The 27,979-nt window shown below is 41.6% G+C and overlaps 3 protein-coding genes and 2 long non-coding RNA genes across 5 annotated transcripts; 4 read left to right on the top strand and 1 right to left on the bottom strand.

Annotated features, from left to right (window-relative positions):
• Nucleotides 1-1,127: 1,127 nt before the first annotated feature.
• LOC124209100 lies at nt 1,128-2,219 on the top strand. Its single transcript, XR_006880776.1, has 6 exons — nt 1,128-1,217; nt 1,329-1,408; nt 1,476-1,559; nt 1,634-1,707; nt 1,996-2,073; nt 2,145-2,219. It is a non-coding gene; the product is annotated as an uncharacterized LOC124209100 (long non-coding RNA).
• Nucleotides 2,220-3,195: 976 nt separating this feature from the next.
• Nucleotides 3,196-10,714, top strand: LOC124209958. The gene is made up of 3 exons (XM_046608208.1): nt 3,196-3,268; nt 4,016-10,496; nt 10,587-10,714. Exons 2-3 carry the CDS (start codon nt 4,628-4,630, stop codon nt 10,712-10,714), a joined length of 5,997 nt encoding a protein of 1,998 aa, XP_046464164.1. The 5' UTR covers nt 3,196-3,268; nt 4,016-4,627.
• Nucleotides 10,715-13,282: 2,568 nt separating this feature from the next.
• Nucleotides 13,283-14,156, bottom strand: LOC124208979. Its single transcript, XM_046606847.1, has 4 exons — nt 14,032-14,156; nt 13,899-13,970; nt 13,572-13,836; nt 13,283-13,511 (listed from the first exon to the last, which is right to left on the bottom strand). Exons 1-4 carry the CDS (start codon nt 14,042-14,044, stop codon nt 13,385-13,387), a joined length of 477 nt encoding a protein of 158 aa, XP_046462803.1. The 5' UTR covers nt 14,045-14,156; the 3' UTR covers nt 13,283-13,384.
• A 4,234-nt stretch (nt 14,157-18,390) lies between these two features.
• LOC124209102 lies at nt 18,391-19,477 on the top strand. The gene is made up of 6 exons (XR_006880778.1): nt 18,391-18,480; nt 18,592-18,671; nt 18,739-18,822; nt 18,897-18,970; nt 19,259-19,336; nt 19,408-19,477. It is a non-coding gene; the product is annotated as an uncharacterized LOC124209102 (long non-coding RNA).
• A 981-nt stretch (nt 19,478-20,458) lies between these two features.
• LOC124209959 lies at nt 20,459-27,977 on the top strand. The gene is made up of 3 exons (XM_046608209.1): nt 20,459-20,531; nt 21,279-27,759; nt 27,850-27,977. The coding sequence occupies exons 2-3, from the start codon at nt 21,891-21,893 to the stop codon at nt 27,975-27,977; spliced, it is 5,997 nt and encodes a 1,998-aa protein (XP_046464165.1). The 5' UTR covers nt 20,459-20,531; nt 21,279-21,890.
• The last annotated feature ends 2 nt before the right edge of the window (nt 27,978-27,979 follow it).

The raw sequence follows: 27,979 nt of genomic DNA on the forward strand, positions 1-27,979 counted from the left end.
GGAATTGAACCCGAGTACTCACGCATGGTAGGCGAACTCGCTAACCACTTGACCACCAATTGATAATTTTCTTTGATATTATTGCCAAGTTGTTTCAAACATTTCTGCGTCTCGCGTCACGTCGCTCATGACGCACAGGTGAGCGCGACGCGATGCATCGTGTCTTTAAGATATATTTTTACATCCAATTCGCTATACTGATTCCATCTCTCTAAAGGTGTATTGGATAGCGTGCTCGACTACGAAGAGAGAGGACCGAAGTTCGATCCCGGGTCAAGGCACTGTTTTGAATTATTAATTTTTTAAGTTCAATTTTCAATTCAGAAATTGGAGTGTCTATCAGGATTTGATCCCGAGTACTCACGCATGGGAAGCTAACTTGCTAACCACTTGACCACCAATTATTATTCGGATTCGATCTTATTGACGAGTTGTTTTAAAGATATCTGCGTCTCGCGTCACGTCGCTCATGACGCACAGGTGAGCGCGACGCGACGCACCGGATCTCTTAGACATATTGGTAGATCCCATTCCCTTTATTGTTATCATCGTTCTAATGATCTATTGGATAGCATGCACGGCTACGAAGCGAGAGGTTCGATCCCTGGTCAAGGTGCTGTTATTAATTTGCAATTTTTTGCAATTTATTATTTTTTGCAATTTATTAATTTGCAATTTTCAATTCTCATTATAGAAATTAGTGGCTGTCGGGATTTGAACCCGAGTTCTCACACATGATAGGCGAACTTGATAACCACTTGGTCACAAACTGATATTCATCATTGAGCTCATTTAAGAGTAATTTCAAACATTTCGGTGTCTCGAATTTCACACGTCGCGTTACACTTGCTAAACACAGGTGAGCGCAACGCGACGCACCGTGTCTCTACGACATATTTTTAGATCCAATTCTCTACGTTGAATTTCATCTCTATAATGGTGTATTGGTTAGCGTCTTATGCTACCATGAGAGAGGTCCGCGGTTCGATCCCGGTCAAGGTCAACTTTATTTAATGTTTACATGAATTAATTTAGAAATTAGGGTTATATCGATATTATATCGAGTCACGTTGCTCATCGAGCAGACGATGGTAATCATTGTTGTTTACAACAACTGACACGTCAAATTTTGTCTCGAGTAATAGATTTCTTCGATTTTGATTTCTCGATTGCGATTGATTTCATACTCCAAACTGTGTAAATTCGAGACAAATTGGGTAAGTCAAACTGGTGTATCAAATAGATACAGTGTAAATATACAATTCTTTCATCATTTGTCAAACGTAAATATTTGTGATTGACTTATGTTTTGACTTACATGTAACAAGACAAAAAGTTTGACGAATTGGTGACTTCATCGACTCTTTTCAAACTTTCAGCCAAATAAAGCAATACTCTTAATTGCCAGGTGACTGATATAGATTTCATTTATCTCAATTCCAACAAATTCAACTGTTTCATGTTTGGCATTATAGATTTCTCGGCCTGTTGTATATATAATCACAGTGACTGTGTTTCTACTTCAAGCCTGCGACTGGCATCTGGATTTTCATAGCCAGGTACAAGTATTGCTATTTTATTTCATTTCAATTACAAAAAAAAAGATGATGAAAATATTTGTTTAATTCACCAGTTTGTAGTGTACTATCGAAAGGACTGCATTCCCTTCTTCGAGCCCATGACTGGCATCAGGATTATCATAGTCAGGTAAGATTTTTCAGTTCACTTTTATCCATTTGAACAAGCCCATGGTTTGAATCTTTGCTACGAACTCATAAGTGATTGTCTTCGACGATTTTCTTCCCATTTTATCCGCTCTCGGTGTAGTGGTTAGCGTGTTGGATTTCAAACACTGGGGTTAATGGTTCGGTTCTCGATAACAGCACTTAAATTTACGATGGTGAAAATTGTTGTAGCTACCAAACACGACCCTTTGAATTGTTTTTGAACACTCGAGTTCTTATACGTGTATGTAATTTGCATTTTAATTTTCAGCCTGTAGTGTACAATCGAGGTGAGTGCCTGCCTTCCTCACTTGCGGCCCATGACTGGCATCAGGAATTTAATTGTCAGGTACAAACATTGCAGTTTATTTCATTATAATTAAAAACAGTAGGATTAAAATATATTTTTGCATTCATTAGCCTGTAGTGTATTATCGAAAGGACTGCATTTCCTTCTTCGAGCCCATGACTGGCATCAGGATTATCATAGTCAGCTAAGATTTTTCAGTTCACTTTTATCCATTCGAACAAGCCCATGACATGAATCTTTGCTCCGAACTCATAAGTGATCGTCTTCGACGATTTTCTTACAATTTACATCCGCTCGTGGTGTAGTGGTTAGCGTGTTGGATTTCAAACACTGGGTTCAATGGTTCGGTTCTCGATGACAGTACATAAATTAACGATGGTGAAAATTGTTGTATGTTCTACCAATCACGACCATTTGAATTATTTTTTTTCCTGTTTTTGAACACTCGAGTTCTTATACGTGTATGGATTTTGAAATTTAATTTTCAGCCTGTAGTGTACAATCGAGGTGAGTTGCTTCCTTCCTCACTTGCGGCCCATGACTGGCATCAGGAATTTAATTGTCAGGTACAAACATTGCAGTTTATTTCATTGCAATTAAAAATAGTAGGATTATAACATATTTTTGCATTCATTAGCCTGTAGTGTATTATCGAAAGGACTGCATTTCCTTCTTCGAGCCCATGACTGGCATCAGGATTATCATAGTCAGGTAAGATTTTTCAGTTCACTTTTATCCATTCGAACAAGCCCATGGCATGAATCTTTGCTCCGAACTCATAAGTTATTGTCTTCGACGATTTTCTTACAATTTACAACCGCTCGTGGTGTAGTGGTTAGCGTGTTGGAAATCAAACACGGGGGGTTAATGGTTCGGTTCTCCATGACAGCACATAAATTGGAGATGGTGAAAAATTGTTGCACGTGTTAGCAATGACGACCATGTGAATTATGTTTTGTATTAATTTTGAACACTCGAATTCTTATATGTGTATGTATTTTGCAATTTGTTTTTCAGCCTGTAGTTTACAATCGAATTGAGTGCCTTCCTCACTTTCGAACTACGACTGGCAACAGGAATTTAATAGTCAGGTACATTTTTTGTCGATTCCATTTATTTTAATGAAAAGAATTAGCTTTCACAAATATTTTCATCACCAGCCTGTAGTGTTCCGTCGAAGTTACTCCGTTTCTCGCTTCCAGCCAACGACCGGCATCAGGACTTTAATTGTCAGGTAAATTGTTTTTATTGTACCTTTTTTCCATTAGAACATGTTTATAGCACGTTTTATTACCTGCTATAAAATTGGTAGTTGATAACTTTAGAACTTTTTTGCCAAAAATTATTCTGAGTTGGTGTAATGGTTAACGTTCTAGCATGGTAATCTCGATCAACAGAGGCTCTGTGTTCAACTCTCGGGCGGTGTGTTTTAATTTAGAAGGAATGTTGGTCGATAATTGAAATTTATGTTAGTGGTTTGCTATGTTTTCGACTGTGTCCAATGCTCAACAAAAGAGACAGAGTTCAATTCAGTAGCTCTAGGCTACAATTTTTTTGTCTTCGAATCGCCAACCAATTTGTACCCAAACATGGTGTAGTGGTTATCACCTTTGGTTTCTAATCGAGTGGTCAAATGTTCGAATCTACTTCCATTCAAATTCGTTTTGGGTCTTTGTGAAGAATTTCGTTATTCTGTTGAACTTTGATTAAGTTGGCAATTGTTTATCATGCACTTCCTTCGAAAAAAAAAAGAAACCAGAAATCGACAGGTAACGGTGATTTTGTCGTCGATTTACTACATTTTTGTATCGGAACGTGGCGTTGTGGTTAGTGCGTTCGATTTCAAACGCACAGGTTGATGGTTCAAGTCTGGTTCCATAAAATAAACTTTACCAATAAAAAATGTGCGCGTCAATTACTGAAGTTGGATAAGATGTTTGCAATTTTTTACTGATACAAGCTTTTATTTTGCATTAAATAGCCTGTAATGCATCGAATTTGTGACCAGATCTTCAAGTCGCCATTCACTTCCGCTCCGGGATGTCTTCCAGCTTACTTCTAACTTCCTACGGCATCAGGACACTCATTGCTCAAGTAAAGTACTTTCCGAATTCCAACAATTTAAAGTCCGTAGCATGTTTTTATTAGCCTGCTAAAGACTTATTAGTTGTGGTGTCCGACGGTTTTCAGCCAATTTGTGCTGGTCTTGGTATAGAGGTTAGCATTTTGGCTTTTAACAGTCACAATTGCGATAAAAATCCCGATCAAGTCAGCATCAAGTTGAGCGCAAATGAAAATAATTGCATAATTGTTGACATTTTTGGGGGTCAGTCATTGTAAAACGAACAGTCGACAACCGGAGAGGAGCTAACCTGCGATGCGTATTTGTTTATCAGATGTGAACCTTAACCGGGCTGTACCACTGGGATATTGAGCACCGGTTGTGTCGACGGCTTACGTTCGAATTTGTGTTTAATTTTAAGCTTTTTGAAATTTTTGCGGTGTAAAGCCCTCCAAAAGCCCTCCAAAAAGCCCTCCACTGATAGAAGCGAATTTTTTTTGATAAATTAGGGGTTATTTTGCTGAGTTGAAAATGCCACCGCGTCGCGAATTAACTCGAGAGGAAAAAGATGAGAAGAATAGGAAGGCTAGGGAAAAAAGAAGTAACGAAGACCCGGAGGCAAAGGAAGTGCGATTGGCGGCTAATAGGGAAAGGGCCAAGATCGCTCGTGAAGAGAAGCGACGTCGGCTCAATCCCGAAGAAGTTCAGGTTGCAAAAAATTTGAATGCGAAAAAGGCTAGGGAAGAGCGTCAGGCAGAGGCACCTGACGAGAGAGCGTTGAGGCAGAGGTTAGATGCTGAGCGGAAGAGAGTCGCCCGTGCTAACGAGACTCAGGTTGACCATGAAGCTAGACTGCATGATCAGCGAATCCGTCAGCAACTCCTTCGACAGGAACAAGCGGAAGAAGAAAATCGTGCTCGACTGTTAGCCGAGGCGGAGCGGCAAGCAGTTTTTCGTCAAGAAGAAGAAAATCGTGCGCGACTGTTAGCCGAGGCGGAGCGGCAAGCAGTTCTTCGTCAAGAAGAAGAAAATCGTGCGCGACTGTTAGCCGAGGCGGAGCGGCAAGCAGATCTTCGTCAAGATGAACAAATTCGAGCTCGATTGCAAGCCGAGGCAGAGCGGCAAGCTGCTCTTCGTCAACAAGAAGCAGCAATTATTCTACGAGCGATGAATCAGAGACCTGCATGTGATCGCCCAAGAGTTGTTCTTGCTAATGATGCTGTGGCAGAGCGTCCAGCAAGACAACAACATCAGGCAAGAAAGAGAGCTGCTGACGACACCGAAACTGCTGAAGAACAACGAGCTAGGTTGCAAGCCCAGGCATTGCGGAAGAAATATCTGCGGAGAGATGAATCGGAAGCAGAGAGATCAGCAAGACTTCAAGATCAGGCATTGAGGCAAAAATCTCTGCGGAACGAGGAGTCTGAAGCAGAGAAATCTTCTAGACTTTGTGAACAGGCTTTGCGGCAACATTCTCTGCGGAAAGAGGAATCTGAGGAAGAAAAATGGGCAAGACAGCGAGCGCAGGCAGTACGGCAAAAAAATTTGCGAAATAAGGAGCTAGAAGTAGAAAAGCAGGCACGACTTCAAGATAAGTTATTACGTCAAAATGCTGTTCGCGACAAAGAAACTGAAGAAACTACTTTGGCTCGACTTTGCGATCAGTCGTTACGCCAAGAAGCTGTACGTGGCAGAGAAACAGGAGAAGAAAGATTGGAGCGCGCTATCGCTGATAGATTCCTTCATCAAGTAAATCTCTTCGAAGAAACTGAGGAAGATACCGCAGAACGACGTGAGCAGCACACGGAAGTCATGACTGATTATAGAGCGACTGAAAATGAGGAAGAAACAGCTGATAGGCGTGAAGAGGATAGGTTGCGAACAGAGCTACAGCGAGAACATCAATTTGAAAGAGAGCGAGAAGAGGAAGAACTGCGAGCAAGAAATGCGCTTCAACACGCCGAAATTGTTCCCGTTGAAACCGCAGACCACGAAGCTTTTCTTCGTGAGATGCACCTTGATCGCAACCGTGCTGGAAATCGGCGAACGCATCGGATAGCTTGCAAAGACATTGTTGTAGAGGATCGGGTTCATTTGCTTGACATTGGAGATTTGACCAAGATTTGTGCTGAGTGTGACGCCAAACACTTTGAAAAAGAGATGCCAAAAGATCAAAAGTTCCAGCGATGCTGCGGAAAGGGAAAAGTGATTATTCCACCACCAAAGCCATGTCCGCAACCCTTGGCCAGTCTCTTGCAAAATCAGCATCCAAAGTCCAAGCAATTCATGAAGCAAATTCGAAACTACAACAGTGCTCACGCTTTTGCTTCGCTTGGAGCAAACCAATCTCCACCACCAAACCGAGGTCCCTACTGCTATCGAATTCATGGCCAGATTTACCATCAAATCACTCCGCTTGGTCCAACACCAAATCCCAGATATGCAGATCTGTATTTTTTGGACTCGGCGCAGGCCACTGATTATAGGGCAAATATCCAGGCAATGTCGGGTTGTTGTAGAATATTGATGGAAGAATTGGACGCTATGCTTCGAGAGAAGAATCCGTACGCCTTGGTTTACAAGATGATGCGCCAAGTTCTTGAAGAAGAATACGTTCAACGCCAGGCCGCAAATCTTCCTCACTACACTGTCGGCATGATCATCACTTGTGATAGAAGAAATGTCGACCAGCGGCGCTACAACTGCCCGACGGCCCACGAGATAGCAGTAGTATTCAAAAGCTCTGATGGAGCTCCGCCATCCAACAGAGATATTCGTGGCCATCTCTATATTCCCGTCAGAGGCCGACGTTTCATCCAGATTAACACACAGAAGCCCATGTGTGATCCGATGTGTTATCCTCTGCTATTCCCCAACGGTGAAGATGGTTGGCATACTCACATGAATTATAACACCACCAGTCGGAGGGAAAGAGATGAAGCAGCAGCAATGGCAATGATTGTTGATGAGGATGAAGAGGAGCAGATTGATCCCCTGTGGCCCAACCCCAGAGTTTTAATTCGTGAAGAAGTCGCCGCAGCAGATGGCAATGCTGAGATTGAAAATGAGCGAATTGTAGAACCGGAACCAGCCGAAGCAGACGAGAACGATGATCAACAATCAAACAGGAACAGAGGCCCACGCTCAAGAGTGACGCAAGCCGAGTTCTACAGTTCAATCATGTCAATCCGCGGTGATTTCAATATCGTTTTGTCCGGGGGTGCCCTCACTCAGCAATATTTTGTCGATTCTTACGTCAAGACCGAGGGGAATCGCATAGATTGGCTCAGAAAACACCAGACAGAGCTGCATGTTGAGCGCTACTGCGGTCTGATGGATTACATCAACAATCGAGCGGAAAGAGAAAATGTGGAAGTTGGCACTATCTACATTCTCCCTTCGTCCTTCATTGGCAGTCCTCGAGCCATGAAGCAAAATTATCAAGACGCGATGGCAATTGTTGCCAAATTTGGGAAACCAACTTTTTTTTTAACGTTTACTTGCAATCCCAAGTGGAGAGAAATTACGGCAAATATTGCGAACTATCAGACAGCTTCTGATCGTCCCGATATGGTCGCACGAGTCTTCCACTTGAAGAAAAAAGAGTTGGTCGACGACATCGAGAAAAAGCAAGTTTTGGGTTTCGCCACAGCTCATATCGAAGTCATCGAATTTCAAAAACGCGGTCTTCCTCATTGCCACATGCTGATCTGGATCGATAAGAGAGATGCCCCTTTATCACCAGAAGATATGGACAAGACCATTTGTGCGGAAATTCCCGACAAGTCTCTCCATCCAAGACTCTACGCCGCTGTTATGGCTCACATGATCCACGGCCCGTGTGGAGCCATCAACAAAAAGTCTCCTTGCATGGATGTTGAAGGGTGCACCAAAAAGTTTCCGAAAGATTTCATCGCAGGAACCATCATCAACGACAACGGCTATCCGACTTATAGAAGAAGAGACACTGGAGTTAAACATCCGTTGAAAAGAGGGAATGTCGTCTATGAAGTAGACAACAGATGGGTTGTGCCTTATAACCCTTGGTTGCTGCTGAAATATGACTGTCACATAAACCTCGAATCCTGCGCTTCACTCACCAGTGTCAAATACATCTTTAAGTACGTGTACAAAGGCCATGACAGCGGAAACATTGAGACAAAAAAGGGAACGCATCAGCAAGTTGAAGGTGAAGATGAGCCGACATTCGTGTGGGACGAAATCACTACTTTTTTGGACACGCGTTACGTCAGCGCACCAGAAGCCGCCTGGAGAATCAATAAGTTTCCCCTCAGCAATCGTTCCCATGTCATCTTTCGACTTGCCGTACATCTTCCATTGGAACAGTCCGTCTTTTTTCACCCGGGGAACGAGGAACAAGCAGTCGCCAACGCCGCTTTGAAAGAAACGACTTTAACTGCTTTTTTCATCTTGAACCGGGATAATGAAGAAGCGAGGCAGTATTTTTACAGAGAGATTGTCAACCATTTTGCTTTCGTCAAGGTTGGTGGCCGTAATTTCTGGAAGCGACGAGTTCAAAATCTCAAAATCATTGGCCGATTGTACACGGTGAGTGTCCGTCAAATTGAGCGATTCTGCCTGCGCTTGCTCCTCATTAACGTCAAAGGACCGACCAGTTTTGAAAATCTTCGAACAGTCAACGGTGTAATTTTACCGACGTTTAAAGCAGCCGCCGCTGCCTTAAATTTGTTGGAAGATGACAGCGTTTGGGAGAGGACACTGGACGATGCGGCCGCCTTTGAAATGCCAGAACGATTGCGACAGCTTTTTGTTGACATTTGTCTGTTTTGCAATCCTACGGATGCTCTTTATCTCTTTGAGCGATCTTTGCCTCAGCTAATGGAAGATTTTATTCGTAATGGTCACGACGCCGAAATAGCAAAAAACTTGACTTTGAAATTTATTCAAGACAAGCTACTTCTCAACAATCAAACGATGGAAAATCTCTCATTGCCTGTTCCTGATTTTCAGCTTATTCATCGTCTTATCGCGGCTCAACTCGAAGAAAATGCTGAAATTACTATGAGAGAGAAGAGAAGATTGGGTGAATTGATGGTTAGTCAGTTGAACGAAGGTCAACGGGCTGCCTTCGATCAAGTCATGGCTGCCGTCAACGATACTGAAAATGCAATTCCGCATCAGTATTTCTTGGATGGCCCTGGAGGAACGGGGAAGACGTTCCTGTACAACACTCTCATCACCGTACTGCAGGGACAAGGGAAAACAGTGATCGCCGTTGCGTCTACCGGCATCGCTTCTACGTTGTTGATTGACGGCACAACGTATCATTCCCAATTCAAGATTTACCCTCCAATTACTGAAGCGACCAGATCAAAAATCGAAGATGGTAGCTTCCTCGCCCATTTGATCAGAAGTGCAGTTCTCATCATTTCTGACGAAGCCACCATGAAGACAAATCACGCCCTTAGTGCTTTCAATTTCCTGTTCCAAAAGTTGCACAAGAACAATCTTCCTCACGGTGGTAAAGTGCTCCTTCTTGGTGGCGATTTTCGTCAGTGTTTACCGGTCGTCCGACACGGAAACAGGGTGACAGTGCTGGAAGTCACTATCCGAAACAATGACACTTGGCCTCAGTTTCGACAACTTCGTCTGACTCAAAATATGCGTACCGTGGCCGGCAGTCAAGACTACGCCGATTGGCTCATTCAGCTTGGAAACGGAACTCTACCGACGCATCCAAAATTGAACATCCCCGATATGATTGAAATTCCTAAAGAATTTTTCAATTATAACCGGAGTTTAGTCGAGCACGTCTTTGGTGATCCTGCTCAACTGTTAGATCCCGTCGTATCTCAACAAATATGCAGTCGCGCTATTCTTTGTCCGAAAAACGGCGATTGCTTACGAATCAACAATCAGATCATCAAAGACATGCCCGGTACGCTTCATGAGTACAGAAGCATCGATACCATCGACTCTGACGACCCTGAAGAAATTTCAAATTACCCAACCGAAGTTCTCAACTCCTTTGACGTCTCCGGAATTCCCACCCATTTGCTGAAAATGAAAGTGGGAGCCGTCATCATTCTTCTGAAGAATATCGATTCGCGTCAGGGACTTTGCAATGGGACCCGGCTCATCATCAGGGCGCTTAGAGAAAATCTGATCGTTGCAGAAATTGCTGCTGGAAAAAACAAGGGGCACATCGTCTACATCCCGCGGATGATGATGTCCCCAACTGATTCGGATCTTCCAGTCATCCTCAAGAGGCTCCAGTTTCCCGTTTTGTTGGCGTTTGCGATGACCATCACAAAGTCACAGGGCCAAACGTTTGATCGGGTCGGAATATTACTTCCAGAACCCGTCTTCAGTCATGGCCAGCTGTATGTGGCCTTCTCCAGAGCTACATCGAAAGACGGTTTATTTTGATTTCTTATACATTTTTAAAATTAATAGTTTCATGAAATATTCAATAATTCTAATATTTTTTGTGTTCCCTCCCAAAAAGGAGTCCGAGTCGAGATTGCTGAGTCTGGGAAGCAAGGCAAGCTTCTCAAAAATCATCCGACAGCCACCGAAGAAGAAAAGAAAAAGGTGTTTACTTTAAATGTTGTCTTTAAAGAAGTTTTATTGTAACCATTTTAGACAACTGCAATTTAAACATTTAGTCAAACATTCTCAAATCTAATTAAGAAATATTGATTTTTTGGTGAATACATTAATACATTCCCTTCCATTCCTTTCCTTCCCAAGAGGAACTAAATTCCGCCTCGGCCTATGGGCCAAAAAAAGGAGCACGGGCATGGCCATGGGGGCAGTTCCCATGTGCGCTCAACCGTGAATTAACAAACCTTATAAATAATAAACAATGGTCTTTCTCAAGATTTTATAAAACTTTTATTTTCATAACTATTTCTACAAGAATTTTTTATTTGTACGAGCAATAATGAACACTCAAAACAAAATTTTTCAAGACTTGAAGCCTAAGACAGAAATAAGCAATAACTGTTGCATGGCCAAAATTCATCAATTTTATTTCAGATTTAAATTTGATCATTTCAATTTATTTTTTTCCATTTTATCCTAAACAAATTTCATCCACTTGAATTAGCTATGTCACTGATTGAACAACATGACGTTTTTTTTCTGGAAAGATTGACTTTTACTTAACATACCTAAAGTCGTTGACGGATGAATAGGAATCCTTATACTACTAAAAAGTCATGGACGGATGAATAGAATGTCAATACTACTCACACTCTCCTTTAACACAGAAAAGGACTCAAATTTTTCAGCAAACACAACGTAGTCACATGGTGTAGTGGATAAAGTGCCGGACTATAAAGAAAGCGGTCTACGGTTCAAGTCCAGACCAGTGGTTTTCAATTTATCACTTAGGATAGAGCAGTAGAAATTAGTCATATAATGTTAATTACTACTTTATTATTTGTGCGTTTACATGAATGATTTACTATTTACGTAATTTCTTAATCTGAAGCTTATCAAAAATCGAAAATAACACAAAAACCAATAATATTTTCAATATTTCAAATTTATGCAATGTTCCGTGGTGTATGATGAAGCAGATGCTAATGAAGCAAATAGTCTTATTATTGAAAACTTCAAAATCCGATGTAAATAAAATTTCTTTGCTCACGCTGGGTGATAACTATGACAATGTGTAAGTATGCGCTATCCAACTGGTCACATCGGATATTATTTGTAAACACCGTTGTTGATGTAGTGGTTATAGCATTGCATTAGTAGGTCAAAAGTGTTTGGTTCAAACCCCAGCTCAGGCAAGCAAATAGTACCCGAAACGATGAATTCTTAAAATGAAGTAAATAAATTATTTTTGTTCTTGCTGGGCGATGACACTGAAAATGAAGAAGTATGCACTATCCAGCGGATATCGTCAAGAATTGGAAGAACACACCGCCGATGGGGTAGTGGTTATATCAATGGATTAGTAATTCAAAGGATGTTGGTTCAAATCCACTCTCAGTATAACTATAAAATAGCACTCAAAAAACAGCATGCAAATGAATGGCAAGCTGGAAAAGAATAAATCTTTACATGAATGATTTACTATTAACGTAATTTCTAGATCTAAAGCTTTATAATATAAAATACGTAAACCAATAAAATTTTCCATATTTCAAATTTATGCATCGTTCCCTGGTGAATGATGAAGCAGATGCTTATGAAGCAAATAGTCTTATTATAGATAAATTCAAACTCCGATGTAAAAAAAATGTCTTTGCTCACGCTGTGTGATATCTATGACAATGTGTAAGTAGGCGTTATCCACCTTTAACGTCAGATATTTATTGTAAATACCGTTGTTGTAATGGTTATAGCGTTGAATTGGTAATTCAAAGGTGGGTGGTTCAAACCCCCACTCGGGCAAGCAAATAGTTCCCAAAACAATGAATTCTTAAACTGCAGCAAATAAATTGTTTTTGTTCTTGCTGGGCGATGACACTGACAATGAAGAAGTATGCACTATCCAGCTGGTATCGTCAAGATTTGCAAAATACCACAGCCGATGGTGTAGTGGTTATAGTATTGGTTTGTTAATTCAAGGAATGTTGGTTCAAACCCACTCACAGCATAACTATAAAAATGCACTCAAATTGCATACAAATGAATCGTAATTTGGAAAAGAACAAAGTTTTACATGAATGACTTACTATTAACGTAATTTCTAAATCTAAAGCTTTATCGAAAAAAATACAAAACCAACAAAATCTTCAATATTTCAAAATTATTTATCGTTCCGTGGTGTAGCGGTTAAAGTAATGAAATGTGATTCCTAAGATCAATGGTTCAAATCTAAATTTCGAAAATAATGAATTCATATTAAATTTTCAATATTTATGTAATAAGGATAATGATAAAAATTATAGTGGTTGAAAAAACTCTTACTCATACAATGTCCAATTCAAAGTACAATGTTCTACTTTTCTTCTTTTGAGTTCCATCAAAAATAAAAAAAAAACGAATATAGCATTAAACATTTGATATTAAAATAAGTCTCCATAGTGTAGTGGTTAAAGAGATGGAATATAAATCCTTAAGGTTAAAAGTCAATGGTTCAAATCAAGAATCAAAGAGAAGTAGTGCTACGTACTTATATGGATTTTAAAATATTAAGAACATCAATTATGAAGTTGGAAAAATAAAAAAAGCAAACTAAATGAATATTCTAATACTCTGTTTATTACTGATCAATAACCAACAAATCAACAAAATTAACAAATAAAAAACAAAGAAAAAAAATTAAACAAATCGAAAAAAAAACATCTAAATCACATCTCCAAACATTCTCTGTGCCTCAGCTTCATCCTTGCACATTTTGGAGCGGAATGAGGCCAGCTCCTTTTTGGCCCATGCCTCATTCCGCTTAGATCTTTCCAAAGCAGCTTCAGCACTAAAATGAAAAAAAAAATTACATAAAAAAACAAACATGAAATAACTTGGATAAACTTACTTCTGTCGGTTTTTCTTAAATTTTTCGTGCCGAGTTTTCAGCTGCACTCCACGTAATAGATTGGATCTTCTCCTATCTTCAATCCTCTGAAATTCTGAAATCGTCCAAGATTGAAGAAAGGAGACAGGTGGGGAAGACGGCGGGGTATTGAAATCCATATCCATGGATGCTAAAACCCCGTCAACTTCGTCATCACCCAGTGGATTTTCTTCAGGGACAACCACTTGAGGAGACAAAGAGACGGGGGGAGAAACAACAGGCAAATCTATCAAACAAAAAAAAACAATGAATAGAACAGAAATATTGGATAACATTAAGGAGACTTACCAGAATTGGGTATTCCATCACGGACAACCACTTGAGGAGACAAAGAAACGGGGGGAGAAGCAACAAGCAAATCTATGATACAAAAAAAACAATGAATATAACAGAAATATTGGATAACATTAAAGAGACTTACCAGAGTTGGGCATGTTGTCAAGGGGAAGTTCAGAGAGAATGTGAAAAACAATTATTCGTTGACTTACCAGCAAGATAATAAGCCGCCAAACGAAATAAAAGCACAAAACATAAGCTTCCCTCCAAAAAACCACGCCCACTGGTTGCAATTTTTATCGTTGATATAATGATTTTGAACACGTGAAAAAAATTAAGCATTGCCTCTCCCCAAACCAGGTGTTGAGGGTTGGATTTTTTTTATTGATATTCAATGTCCTCCAATATTTATGTATGTGTAGTACTTGGGGTTTGAACCATAATCCGTGAGGTGTTACCGCCACATACATGTAAGGGCATGGCATTGTAACACACACTCTAACCACTACACTATCAGAACTAATATCATTATCGAGTTCCAATTTCGACAAATGGTTGTCGCGCTTCACGTTTTTTTTTATTAACGTGTAACTACGACATATTTATAAATCCCATTACTTCTATTAAATTCCATCTCTTTCATGGTGTATTGGGTAACGTTCTCTGCTATCATACAAGATGTCCGAGTTTCGATACTTGGTTAAGGCGCTTTAATTCAATATTAATTCAAACATTTATTTTCAATTTTGAAATTGGTGTTTTTAGGGAATTGAACCCGAACATAACGCATAGAAAGCGAACTCGCTAACCAATCGATCACCAATTGATATTCAATTCTGATCTCATTGACAAGTGGTTTCAAACATCTCTGCATCTCGCGTTGCAACTGGCACACAGGTGAGCGCGACGAACCGTGTCTCTACGACATATTTATACATTCCATAACATATAGTGTATTCCATCTCTCTCATTGTGTATTGGTTAGCGTGCTTGATTGTCATGCGAGAAATCCGAGGTTCAAACTCCGGGTAAAGTCACAGTTGCTAATTATTAATTCGGTCATCAATATATTTTAGAAACTATTGTTTATCGGGAGTTGAACCCGGGTACTCACTCATAGTAAGAGAATTCGCTAACCACTTGACCACCTATTGATACCAATACCGATTGATCCTACAGAATCCATTTGGCCATGATTGGATGTATGAGAAATCTAATGACAGTGGTTTAACTGGTAAATTATTTGTCCACAGGCAGAAAATTTAAGCGCACGCTCACGCTTAACGGGCAGGGAATTTTAAATGTCCTTCAGAATACGCTGGGCCATAAGTGGATGTATAAGAAATCTATTGACAGTGGTTTAATTGGTAAATGCGTAACTGAGTTCAACGGGCAGATAGTGTTCAAGTTACAAAAAAACGAGGATACCTTCATCGCGATTCGAGCCCGTGGCGGTGGGGCCCCCGAAGGGGCACCCCCGCGGCCGCGAGAGCTCGTGGTAAAGGAATTCGAGGGAATTTGTCGGGGCAAACGCAAGGTATTAGAGATTCAATAACATTGGTTCAACTTGCGAATGATTTGTCCACGGCAGGAAATTTAATTTAAACTGTTAAAAAACGTGGAGGAAATTTTAAGTGTCCTACAAAACACGTTGGGTGAAACATAACATCTACTAATTTGTTCACATTGGGCCACGAGTAATTGCAACTAATTCGCTAACGTCGGGTGATGAATTTTTATACCTAGCAAATTTTAATGTTCAAAATCGATGTTGCCTTACATTGGTCGATGGCTTCCTTTTAAGAAAATGTGTCAACACATCTCATTAGCCAAGTTGTTAGAGAATAAGATTCAAGTAACGATGGGCTGTTGTTCAAACCGGCAATGAGGAATGTATAGACGAAAACAGGAAATTATGAGGTATTCAGATTGAAAGCCAAGTAAATTATTTCAAACACTTTGTCAATTTTTATTTTCACAATTTATGAGTATTGAACCTAAAGACATAAATGTGCTATGCGAACACTCTAACCAATACACCACCAATAATGTATTTTACTATTACCTCTCAAGTGGTTATTCGAATTTTATATGCGAAGCTGAGTTTTGTAAGTTTCATTAAAATACAGGAGCAAATACTTACTGGCCAAAGAATTACGTCGTGCGATTAATATTTATTGGTATTTAGAGCAAATCCGAATTGACTTAAGTGGCTGATGACTTTTCCCCCTGTTTAACTGATAATACAACTCAACAGCTCAGTGGTTAGAGCATTGGATCCAGGATACAACGGCCCGTTGTTCAAGCCCACATCGAGATAAGTACGAGATACATGTGAGTCTAAGGGGAAGGATTACATGAGGGAGGAGTGTGCAGAGAAGGGATGGTGATGGTGGGGATGGTGAGGGAGGGGATGGTGAGGGAGGGGATAGTGAGGGAGGGGATGGTGAGGGAGGGGATGGTGAGGGAGAGGATGGTGAGGGAGGGAAGATAGAGAGGGGGGAGGATGAGAGAGGGGAGGAAGATGGGAAAAAGTGGGAAAAAATAAATTGGAATGGAAGAAAGTGAAACGGGAAGATGAGGAAGGAGAGGAAGAAGGAGGTGAATATCAGAATCAGCTCCAAACGTGTTCAAGTTACAAAAAACCGTGGAAAACTGCACCGAAACTCGAGACCGTGGGAAATGTGTCAAATCCAATAGAACCAAACTCTGAAAAATAAAAGTCCCAAAATAAAACCAAAACTCAACCGATACTTGCTTGCAACGAAAAAAAAACAAGTCCACAAAAAAAACCCAAAAGACCGACTGGCTCACGGTGGAAAATGTAAAAGTCCATAAATGGATGAAAAAAAAAGTCCCGGACAGTAAGGAATTGGCCAGTGGGATTATACGAGTGGCGTTTTGCTCCAGGTGTACTGTGCGCTTAGGTGATTATGTCTAGCCGCCTGGTTCGCCGTCCTTGGACGGGCCTAGGTATACTAGTCGACTGCTTCGACTGCTCTATAAACCGCGGGCGTGGCTTAGTGACCTTGGCCAGTCTGTGATTCTGTTTGTGTGTTTGTTTGTTTGTCTGTTTGTTGTTTGTCTGTATCGGCGAGAAGCAATCAGTGGCGAAAGTTTCGAATTGAGTAAGCGAGGCGATACACACGTCAACTTTCCTCACCGTTTGTCCGTTTGCGCTCGCCCTTCTCGCCACACACACACACACGGGCTCGAACCGTGTGCGTTTTTTTTTTTTTTTTTTTTTTGCGGACAGGGGGGGAGAGAGAGGGCTAGAATTTGTTAGTAGTCGGGTAGGGTTTTTTTTTTTTACCATCGGTTATATATGTCGATGTCCTCTATTAGATTCGAGTGTACTACTTGGGGTTTGAACCATGGTCGGAGAGGTGCTTCCGCCGCACATCCGATTGGGATGGCATTGTCGCACACACTCTAACCACTACACTATCAGAACTGATATTGATATCGAGTTGGAATTTGGACAGATGGTTGTTTTTTGTTGCGCTTCCAGTGTTTCGTGAGCGGCGCGCGCCGTTTGTCTTGGACATATTTTTTTACATCCAATTTCCTCAATTGAATTCCATCTTTCTAATGGTGTATTGGTTAGCGTGCAGTGCTACCGTGCGAGAGGTCCGAGGTTCGATCCCGGGTCAAGGCACTGTTTTGAATTATTAATTTTTTAAGTTCAATTTTCAATTCAGAAATTGGAGTGTCTATCGGGAATTGAACCCGAGTACTCACGCATGGTAGGCGAACTCGCTAACCACTTGACCACCAATTATTATTCGGATTTGATCTTATTGACAAGTTGTTTTAAAGATATCTGCGTCTCGCGTCACGTCGCTCATGACGCACAGGTGAGCGCGACGCGACGCACCGGATCTCTTAGACATATCTGTAGATCCCATTCCCTTTATTGTTATCATCGTTCTAATGATCTATTGGATAGCATGCACGGCTACGAAGCGAGAGGTTCGATCCCTGGTCAAGGTGCTGTTATTAATTTGCAATTTTTTGCAATTTATTATTTTTTGCAATTTATTAATTTGCAATTTTCAATTCTCATTATAGAAATTAGTGGCTGTCGGGATTTGAACCCGAGTTCTCACACATGATAGGCGAACTTGATAACCACTTGGTCACAAACTGATATTCATCATTGAGCTCATTTAAGAGTAATTTCAAACATTTCGGTGTCTCGAATTTCACACGTCGCGTTACACTTGCTAAACACAGGTGAGCGCAACGCGACGCACCGTGTCTCTACGACATATTTTTAGATCCAATTCTCTACGTTGAATTTCATCTCTATAATGGTGTATTGGTTAGCGTCTTATGCTACCATGAGAGAGGTCCGCGGTTCGATCCCGGTCAAGGTCAACTTTATTTAATGTTTACATGAATTAATTTAGAAATTAGGGTTATATCGATATTATATCGAGTCACGTTGCTCATCGAGCAGACGATGGTAATCATTGTTGTTTACAACAACTGACACGTCAAATTTTGTCTCGAGTAATAGATTTCTTCGATTTTGATTTCTCGATTGCGATTGATTTCATACTCCAAACTGTGTAAATTCGAGACAAATTGGGTAAGTCAAACTGGTGTATCAAATAGATACAGTGTAAATATACAATTCTTTCATCATTTGTCAAACGTAAATATTTGTGATTGACTTATGTTTTGACTTACATGTAACAAGACAAAAAGTTTGACGAATTGGTGACTTCATCGACTCTTTTCAAACTTTCAGCCAAATAAAGCAATACTCTTAATTGCCAGGTGACTGATATAGATTTCATTTATCTCAATTCCAACAAATTCAACTGTTTCATGTTTGGCATTATAGATTTCTCGGCCTGTTGTATATATAATCACAGTGACTGTGTTTCTACTTCAAGCCTGCGACTGGCATCTGGATTTTCATAGCCAGGTACAAGTATTGCTATTTTATTTCATTTCAATTACAAAAAAAAAGATGATGAAAATATTTGTTTAATTCACCAGTTTGTAGTGTACTATCGAAAGGACTGCATTCCCTTCTTCGAGCCCATGACTGGCATCAGGATTATCATAGTCAGGTAAGATTTTTCAGTTCACTTTTATCCATTTGAACAAGCCCATGGTTTGAATCTTTGCTACGAACTCATAAGTGATTGTCTTCGACGATTTTCTTCCCATTTTATCCGCTCTCGGTGTAGTGGTTAGCGTGTTGGATTTCAAACACTGGGGTTAATGGTTCGGTTCTCGATAACAGCACTTAAATTTACGATGGTGAAAATTGTTGTAGCTACCAAACACGACCCTTTGAATTGTTTTTGAACACTCGAGTTCTTATACGTGTATGTAATTTGCATTTTAATTTTCAGCCTGTAGTGTACAATCGAGGTGAGTGCCTGCCTTCCTCACTTGCGGCCCATGACTGGCATCAGGAATTTAATTGTCAGGTACAAACATTGCAGTTTATTTCATTGTAATTAAAAACAGTAGGATTAAAATATATTTTTGCATTCATTAGCCTGTAGTGTATTATCGAAAGGACTGCATTTCCTTCTTCGAGCCCATGACTGGCATCAGGATTATCATAGTCAGGTAAGATTTTTCAGTTCACTTTTATCCATTCGAACAAGCCCATGACATGAATCTTTGCTCCGAACTCATAAGTGATCGTCTTCGACGATTTTCTTACAATTTACATCCGCTCGTGGTGTAGTGGTTAGCGTGTTGGATTTCAAACACTGGGTTCAATGGTTCGGTTCTCGATGACAGTACATAAATTAACGATGGTGAAAATTGTTGTATGTTCTACCAATCACGACCATTTGAATTATTTTTTTTACTGTTTTTGAACACTCGAGTTCTTATACGTGTATGGATTTTGAAATTTAATTTTCAGCCTGTAGTGTACAATCGAGGTGAGTTGCTTCCTTCCTCACTTGCGGCCCATGACTGGCATCAGGAATTTAATTGTCAGGTACAAACATTGCAGTTTATTTCATTGCAATTAAAAATAGTAGGATTATAACATATTTTTGCATTCATTAGCCTGTAGTGTATTATCGAAAGGACTGCATTTCCTTCTTCGAGCCCATGACTGGCATCAGGATTATCATAGTCAGGTAAGATTTTTCAGTTCACTTTTATCCATTCGAACAAGCCCATGGCATGAATCTTTGCTCCGAACTCATAAGTTATTGTCTTCGACGATTTTCTTACAATTTACAACCGCTCGTGGTGTAGTGGTTAGCGTGTTGGAAATCAAACACGGGGGGTTAATGGTTCGGTTCTCCATGACAGCACATAAATTGGAGATGGTGAAAAATTGTTGCACGTGTTAGCAATGACGACCATGTGAATTATGTTTTGTATTAATTTTGAACACTCGAATTCTTATATGTGTATGTATTTTGCAATTTGTTTTTCAGCCTGTAGTTTACAATCGAATTGAGTGCCTTCCTCACTTTCGAACTACGACTGGCAACAGGAATTTAATAGTCAGGTACATTTTTTGTCGATTCCATTTATTTTAATGAAAAGAATTAGCTTTCACAAATATTTTCATCACCAGCCTGTAGTGTTCCGTCGAAGTTACTCCGTTTCTCGCTTCCAGCCAACGACCGGCATCAGGACTTTAATTGTCAGGTAAATTGTTTTTATTGTACCTTTTTTCCATTAGAACATGTTTATAGCACGTTTTATTACCTGCTATAAAATTGGTAGTTGATAACTTTAGAACTTTTTTGCCAAAAATTATTCTGAGTTGGTGTAATGGTTAACGTTCTAGCATGGTAATCTCGATCAACAGAGGCTCTGTGTTCAACTCTCGGGCGGTGTGTTTTAATTTAGAAGGAATGTTGGTCGATAATTGAAATTTATGTTAGTGGTTTGCTATGTTTTCGACTGTGTCCAATGCTCAACAAAAGAGACAGAGTTCAATTCAGTAGCTCTAGGCTACAATTTTTTTGTCTTCGAATCGCCAACCAATTTGTACCCAAACATGGTGTAGTGGTTATCACCTTTGGTTTCTAATCGAGTGGTCAAATGTTCGAATCTACTTCCATTCAAATTCGTTTTGGGTCTTTGTGAAGAATTTCGTTATTCTGTTGAACTTTGATTAAGTTGGCAATTGTTTATCATGCACTTCCTTCGAAAAAAAAAAGAAACCAGAAATCGACAGGTAACGGTGATTTTGTCGTCGATTTACTACATTTTTGTATCGGAACGTGGCGTTGTGGTTAGTGCGTTCGATTTCAAACGCACAGGTTGATGGTTCAAGTCTGGTTCCATAAAATAAACTTTACCAATAAAAAATGTGCGCGTCAATTACTGAAGTTGGATAAGATGTTTGCAATTTTTTACTGATACAAGCTTTTATTTTGCATTAAATAGCCTGTAATGCATCGAATTTGTGACCAGATCTTCAAGTCGCCATTCACTTCCGCTCCGGGATGTCTTCCAGCTTACTTCTAACTTCCTACGGCATCAGGACACTCATTGCTCAAGTAAAGTACTTTCCGAATTCCAACAATTTAAAGTCCGTAGCATGTTTTTATTAGCCTGCTAAAGACTTATTAGTTGTGGTGTCCGACGGTTTTCAGCCAATTTGTGCTGGTCTTGGTATAGAGGTTAGCATTTTGGCTTTTAACAGTCACAATTGCGATAAAAATCCCGATCAAGTCAGCATCAAGTTGAGCGCAAATGAAAATAATTGCATAATTGTTGACATTTTTGGGGGTCAGTCATTGTAAAACGAACAGTCGACAACCGGAGAGGAGCTAACCTGCGATGCGTATTTGTTTATCAGATGTGAACCTTAACCGGGCTGTACCACTGGGATATTGAGCACCGGTTGTGTCGACGGCTTACGTTCGAATTTGTGTTTAATTTTAAGCTTTTTGAAATTTTTGCGGTGTAAAGCCCTCCAAAAGCCCTCCAAAAAGCCCTCCACTGATAGAAGCGAATTTTTTTTGATAAATTAGGGGTTATTTTGCTGAGTTGAAAATGCCACCGCGTCGCGAATTAACTCGAGAGGAAAAAGATGAGAAGAATAGGAAGGCTAGGGAAAAAAGAAGTAACGAAGACCCGGAGGCAAAGGAAGTGCGATTGGCGGCTAATAGGGAAAGGGCCAAGATCGCTCGTGAAGAGAAGCGACGTCGGCTCAATCCCGAAGAAGTTCAGGTTGCAAAAAATTTGAATGCGAAAAAGGCTAGGGAAGAGCGTCAGGCAGAGGCACCTGACGAGAGAGCGTTGAGGCAGAGGTTAGATGCTGAGCGGAAGAGAGTCGCCCGTGCTAACGAGACTCAGGTTGACCATGAAGCTAGACTGCATGATCAGCGAATCCGTCAGCAACTCCTTCGACAGGAACAAGCGGAAGAAGAAAATCGTGCTCGACTGTTAGCCGAGGCGGAGCGGCAAGCAGTTTTTCGTCAAGAAGAAGAAAATCGTGCGCGACTGTTAGCCGAGGCGGAGCGGCAAGCAGTTCTTCGTCAAGAAGAAGAAAATCGTGCGCGACTGTTAGCCGAGGCGGAGCGGCAAGCAGATCTTCGTCAAGATGAACAAATTCGAGCTCGATTGCAAGCCGAGGCAGAGCGGCAAGCTGCTCTTCGTCAACAAGAAGCAGCAATTATTCTACGAGCGATGAATCAGAGACCTGCATGTGATCGCCCAAGAGTTGTTCTTGCTAATGATGCTGTGGCAGAGCGTCCAGCAAGACAACAACATCAGGCAAGAAAGAGAGCTGCTGACGACACCGAAACTGCTGAAGAACAACGAGCTAGGTTGCAAGCCCAGGCATTGCGGAAGAAATATCTGCGGAGAGATGAATCGGAAGCAGAGAGATCAGCAAGACTTCAAGATCAGGCATTGAGGCAAAAATCTCTGCGGAACGAGGAGTCTGAAGCAGAGAAATCTTCTAGACTTTGTGAACAGGCTTTGCGGCAACATTCTCTGCGGAAAGAGGAATCTGAGGAAGAAAAATGGGCAAGACAGCGAGCGCAGGCAGTACGGCAAAAAAATTTGCGAAATAAGGAGCTAGAAGTAGAAAAGCAGGCACGACTTCAAGATAAGTTATTACGTCAAAATGCTGTTCGCGACAAAGAAACTGAAGAAACTACTTTGGCTCGACTTTGCGATCAGTCGTTACGCCAAGAAGCTGTACGTGGCAGAGAAACAGGAGAAGAAAGATTGGAGCGCGCTATCGCTGATAGATTCCTTCATCAAGTAAATCTCTTCGAAGAAACTGAGGAAGATACCGCAGAACGACGTGAGCAGCACACGGAAGTCATGACTGATTATAGAGCGACTGAAAATGAGGAAGAAACAGCTGATAGGCGTGAAGAGGATAGGTTGCGAACAGAGCTACAGCGAGAACATCAATTTGAACGAGAGCGAGAAGAGGAAGAACTGCGAGCAAGAAATGCGCTTCAACACGCCGAAATTGTTCCCGTTGAAACCGCAGACCACGAAGCTTTTCTTCGTGAGATGCACCTTGATCGCAACCGTGCTGGAAATCGGCGAACGCATCGGATAGCTTGCAAAGACATTGTTGTAGAGGATCGGGTTCATTTGCTTGACATTGGAGATTTGACCAAGATTTGTGCTGAGTGTGACGCCAAACACTTTGAAAAAGAGATGCCAAAAGATCAAAAGTTCCAGCGATGCTGCGGAAAGGGAAAAGTGATTATTCCACCACCAAAGCCATGTCCGCAACCCTTGGCCAGTCTCTTGCAAAATCAGCATCCAAAGTCCAAGCAATTCATGAAGCAAATTCGAAACTACAACAGTGCTCACGCTTTTGCTTCGCTTGGAGCAAACCAATCTCCACCACCAAACCGAGGTCCCTACTGCTATCGAATTCATGGCCAGATTTACCATCAAATCACTCCGCTTGGTCCAACACCAAATCCCAGATATGCAGATCTGTATTTTTTGGACTCGGCGCAGGCCACTGATTATAGGGCAAATATCCAGGCAATGTCGGGTTGTTGTAGAATATTGATGGAAGAATTGGACGCTATGCTTCGAGAGAAGAATCCGTACGCCTTGGTTTACAAGATGATGCGCCAAGTTCTTGAAGAAGAATACGTTCAACGCCAGGCCGCAAATCTTCCTCACTACACTGTCGGCATGATCATCACTTGTGATAGAAGAAATGTCGACCAGCGGCGCTACAACTGCCCGACGGCCCACGAGATAGCAGTAGTATTCAAAAGCTCTGATGGAGCTCCGCCATCCAACAGAGATATTCGTGGCCATCTCTATATTCCCGTCAGAGGCCGACGTTTCATCCAGATTAACACACAGAAGCCCATGTGTGATCCGATGTGTTATCCTCTGCTATTCCCCAACGGTGAAGATGGTTGGCATGCTCACATGAATTATAACACCACCAGTCGGAGGGAAAGAGATGAAGCAGCAGCAATGGCAATGATTGTTGATGAGGATGAAGAGGAGCAGATTGATCCCCTGTGGCCCAACCCCAGAGTTTTAATTCGTGAAGAAGTCGCCGCAGCAGATGGCAATGCTGAGATTGAAAATGAGCGAATTGTAGAACCGGAACCAGCCGAAGCAGACGAGAACGATGATCAACAACCAAACAGGAACAGAGGCCCACGCTCAAGAGTGACGCAAGCCGAGTTCTACAGTTCAATCATGTCAATCCGCGGTGATTTCAATATCGTTTTGTCCGGGGGTGCCCTCACTCAGCAATATTTTGTCGATTCTTACGTCAAGACCGAGGGGAATCGCATAGATTGGCTCAGAAAACACCAGACAGAGCTGCATGTTGAGCGCTACTGCGGTCTGATGGATTACATCAACAATCGAGCGGAAAGAGAAAATGTGGAAGTTGGCACTATCTACATTCTCCCTTCGTCCTTCATTGGCAGTCCTCGAGCCATGAAGCAAAATTATCAAGACGCGATGGCAATTGTTGCCAAATTTGGAAAACCAACTTTTTTTTTAACGTTTACTTGCAATCCCAAGTGGAGAGAAATTACGGCAAATATTGCGAACTATCAGACAGCTTCTGATCGTCCCGATATGGTCGCACGAGTCTTCCACTTGAAGAAAAAAGAGTTGGTCGACGACATCGAGAAAAAGCAAGTTTTGGGTTTCGCCACAGCTCATATCGAAGTCATCGAATTTCAAAAACGCGGTCTTCCTCATTGCCACATGCTGATCTGGATCGATAAGAGAGATGCCCCTTTATCACCAGAAGATATGGACAAGACCATTTGTGCGGAAATTCCCGACAAGTCTCTCCATCCAAGACTCTACGCCGCTGTTATGGCTCACATGATCCACGGCCCGTGTGGAGCCATCAACAAAAAGTCTCCTTGCATGGATGTTGAAGGGTGCACCAAAAAGTTTCCGAAAGATTTCATCGCAGGAACCATCATCAACGACAACGGCTATCCGACTTATAGAAGAAGAGACACTGGAGTTAAACATCCGTTGAAAAGAGGGAATGTCGTCTATGAAGTAGACAACAGATGGGTTGTGCCTTATAACCCTTGGTTGCTGCTGAAATATGACTGTCACATAAACCTCGAATCCTGCGCTTCACTCACCAGTGTCAAATACATCTTTAAGTACGTGTACAAAGGCCATGACAGCGGAAACATTGAGACAAAAAAGGGAACGCATCAGCAAGTTGAAGGTGAAGATGAGCCGACATTCGTGTGGGACGAAATCACTACTTTTTTGGACACGCGTTACGTCAGCGCACCAGAAGCCGCCTGGAGAATCAATAAGTTTCCCCTCAGCAATCGTTCCCATGTCATCTTTCGACTTGCCGTACATCTTCCATTGGAACAGTCCGTCTTTTTTCACCCGGGGAACGAGGAACAAGCAGTCGCCAACGCCGCTTTGAAAGAAACGACTTTAACTGCTTTTTTCATCTTGAACCGGGATAATGAAGAAGCGAGGCAGTATTTTTACAGAGAGATTGTCAACCATTTTGCTTTCGTCAAGGTTGGTGGCCGTAATTTCTGGAAGCGACGAGTTCAAAATCTCAAAATCATTGGCCGATTGTACACGGTGAGTGTCCGTCAAATTGAGCGATTCTGCCTGCGCTTGCTCCTCATTAACGTCAAAGGACCGACCAGTTTTGAAAATCTTCGAACAGTCAACGGTGTAATTTTACCGACGTTTAAAGCAGCCGCCGCTGCCTTAAATTTGTTGGAAGATGACAGCGTTTGGGAGAGGACACTGGACGATGCGGCCGCCTTTGAAATGCCAGAACGATTGCGACAGCTTTTTGTTGACATTTGTCTGTTTTGCAATCCTACGGATGCTCTTTATCTCTTTGAGCGATCTTTGCCTCAGCTAATGGAAGATTTTATTCGTAATGGTCACGACGCCGAAATAGCAAAAAACTTGACTTTGAAATTTATTCAAGACAAGCTACTTCTCAACAATCAAACGATGGAAAATCTCTCATTGCCTGTTCCTGATTTTCAGCTTATTCATCGTCTTATCGCGGCTCAACTCGAAGAAAATGCTGAAATTACTATGAGAGAGAAGAGAAGATTGGGTGAATTGATGGTTAGTCAGTTGAACGAAGGTCAACGGGCTGCCTTCGATCAAGTCATGGCTGCCGTCAACGATACTGAAAATGCAATTCCGCATCAGTATTTCTTGGATGGCCCTGGAGGAACGGGGAAGACGTTCCTGTACAACACTCTCATCACCGTACTGCAGGGACAAGGGAAAACAGTGATCGCCGTTGCGTCTACCGGCATCGCTTCTACGTTGTTGATTGACGGCACAACGTATCATTCCCAATTCAAGATTTACCCTCCAATTACTGAAGCGACCAGATCAAAAATCGAAGATGGTAGCTTCCTCGCCCATTTGATCAGAAGTGCAGTTCTCATCATTTCTGACGAAGCCACCATGAAGACAAATCACGCCCTTAGTGCTTTCAATTTCCTGTTCCAAAAGTTGCACAAGAACAATCTTCCTCACGGTGGTAAAGTGCTCCTTCTTGGTGGCGATTTTCGTCAGTGTTTACCGGTCGTCCGACACGGAAACAGGGTGACAGTGCTGGAAGTCACTATCCGAAACAATGACACTTGGCCTCAGTTTCGACAACTTCGTCTGACTCAAAATATGCGTACCGTGGCCGGCAGTCAAGACTACGCCGATTGGCTCATTCAGCTTGGAAACGGAACTCTACCGACGCATCCAAAATTGAACATCCCCGATATGATTGAAATTCCTAAAGAATTTTTCAATTATAACCGGAGTTTAGTCGAGCACGTCTTTGGTGATCCTGCTCAACTGTTAGATCCCGTCGTATCTCAACAAATATGCAGTCGCGCTATTCTTTGTCCGAAAAACGGCGATTGCTTACGAATCAACAATCAGATCATCAAAGACATGCCCGGTACGCTTCATGAGTACAGAAGCATCGATACCATCGACTCTGACGACCCTGAAGAAATTTCAAATTACCCAACCGAAGTTCTCAACTCCTTTGACGTCTCCGGAATTCCCACCCATTTGCTGAAAATGAAAGTGGGAGCCGTCATCATTCTTCTGAAGAATATCGATTCGCGTCAGGGACTTTGCAATGGGACCCGGCTCATCATCAGGGCGCTTAGAGAAAATCTGATCGTTGCAGAAATTGCTGCTGGAAAAAACAAGGGGCACATCGTCTACATCCCGCGGATGATGATGTCCCCAACTGATTCGGATCTTCCAGTCATCCTCAAGAGGCTCCAGTTTCCCGTTTTGTTGGCGTTTGCGATGACCATCACAAAGTCACAGGGCCAAACGTTTGATCGGGTCGGAATATTACTTCCAGAACCCGTCTTCAGTCATGGCCAGCTGTATGTGGCCTTCTCCAGAGCTACATCGAAAGACGGTTTATTTTGATTTCTTATACATTTTTAAAATTAATAGTTTCATGAAATATTCAATAATTCTAATATTTTTTGTGTTCCCTCCCAAAAAGGAGTCCGAGTCGAGATTGCTGAGTCTGGGAAGCAAGGCAAGCTTCTCAAAAATCATCCGACAGCCACCGAAGAAGAAAAGAAAAAGGTGTTTACTTTAAATGTTGTCTTTAAAGAAGTTTTATTGTAACC

The sequence above is a fragment of the Daphnia pulex genome, chromosome 12 (assembly GCF_021134715.1).
Source record: "Daphnia pulex isolate KAP4 chromosome 12, ASM2113471v1".
Taxonomy (NCBI): Eukaryota; Metazoa; Arthropoda; class Branchiopoda; order Diplostraca; family Daphniidae; genus Daphnia; species Daphnia pulex.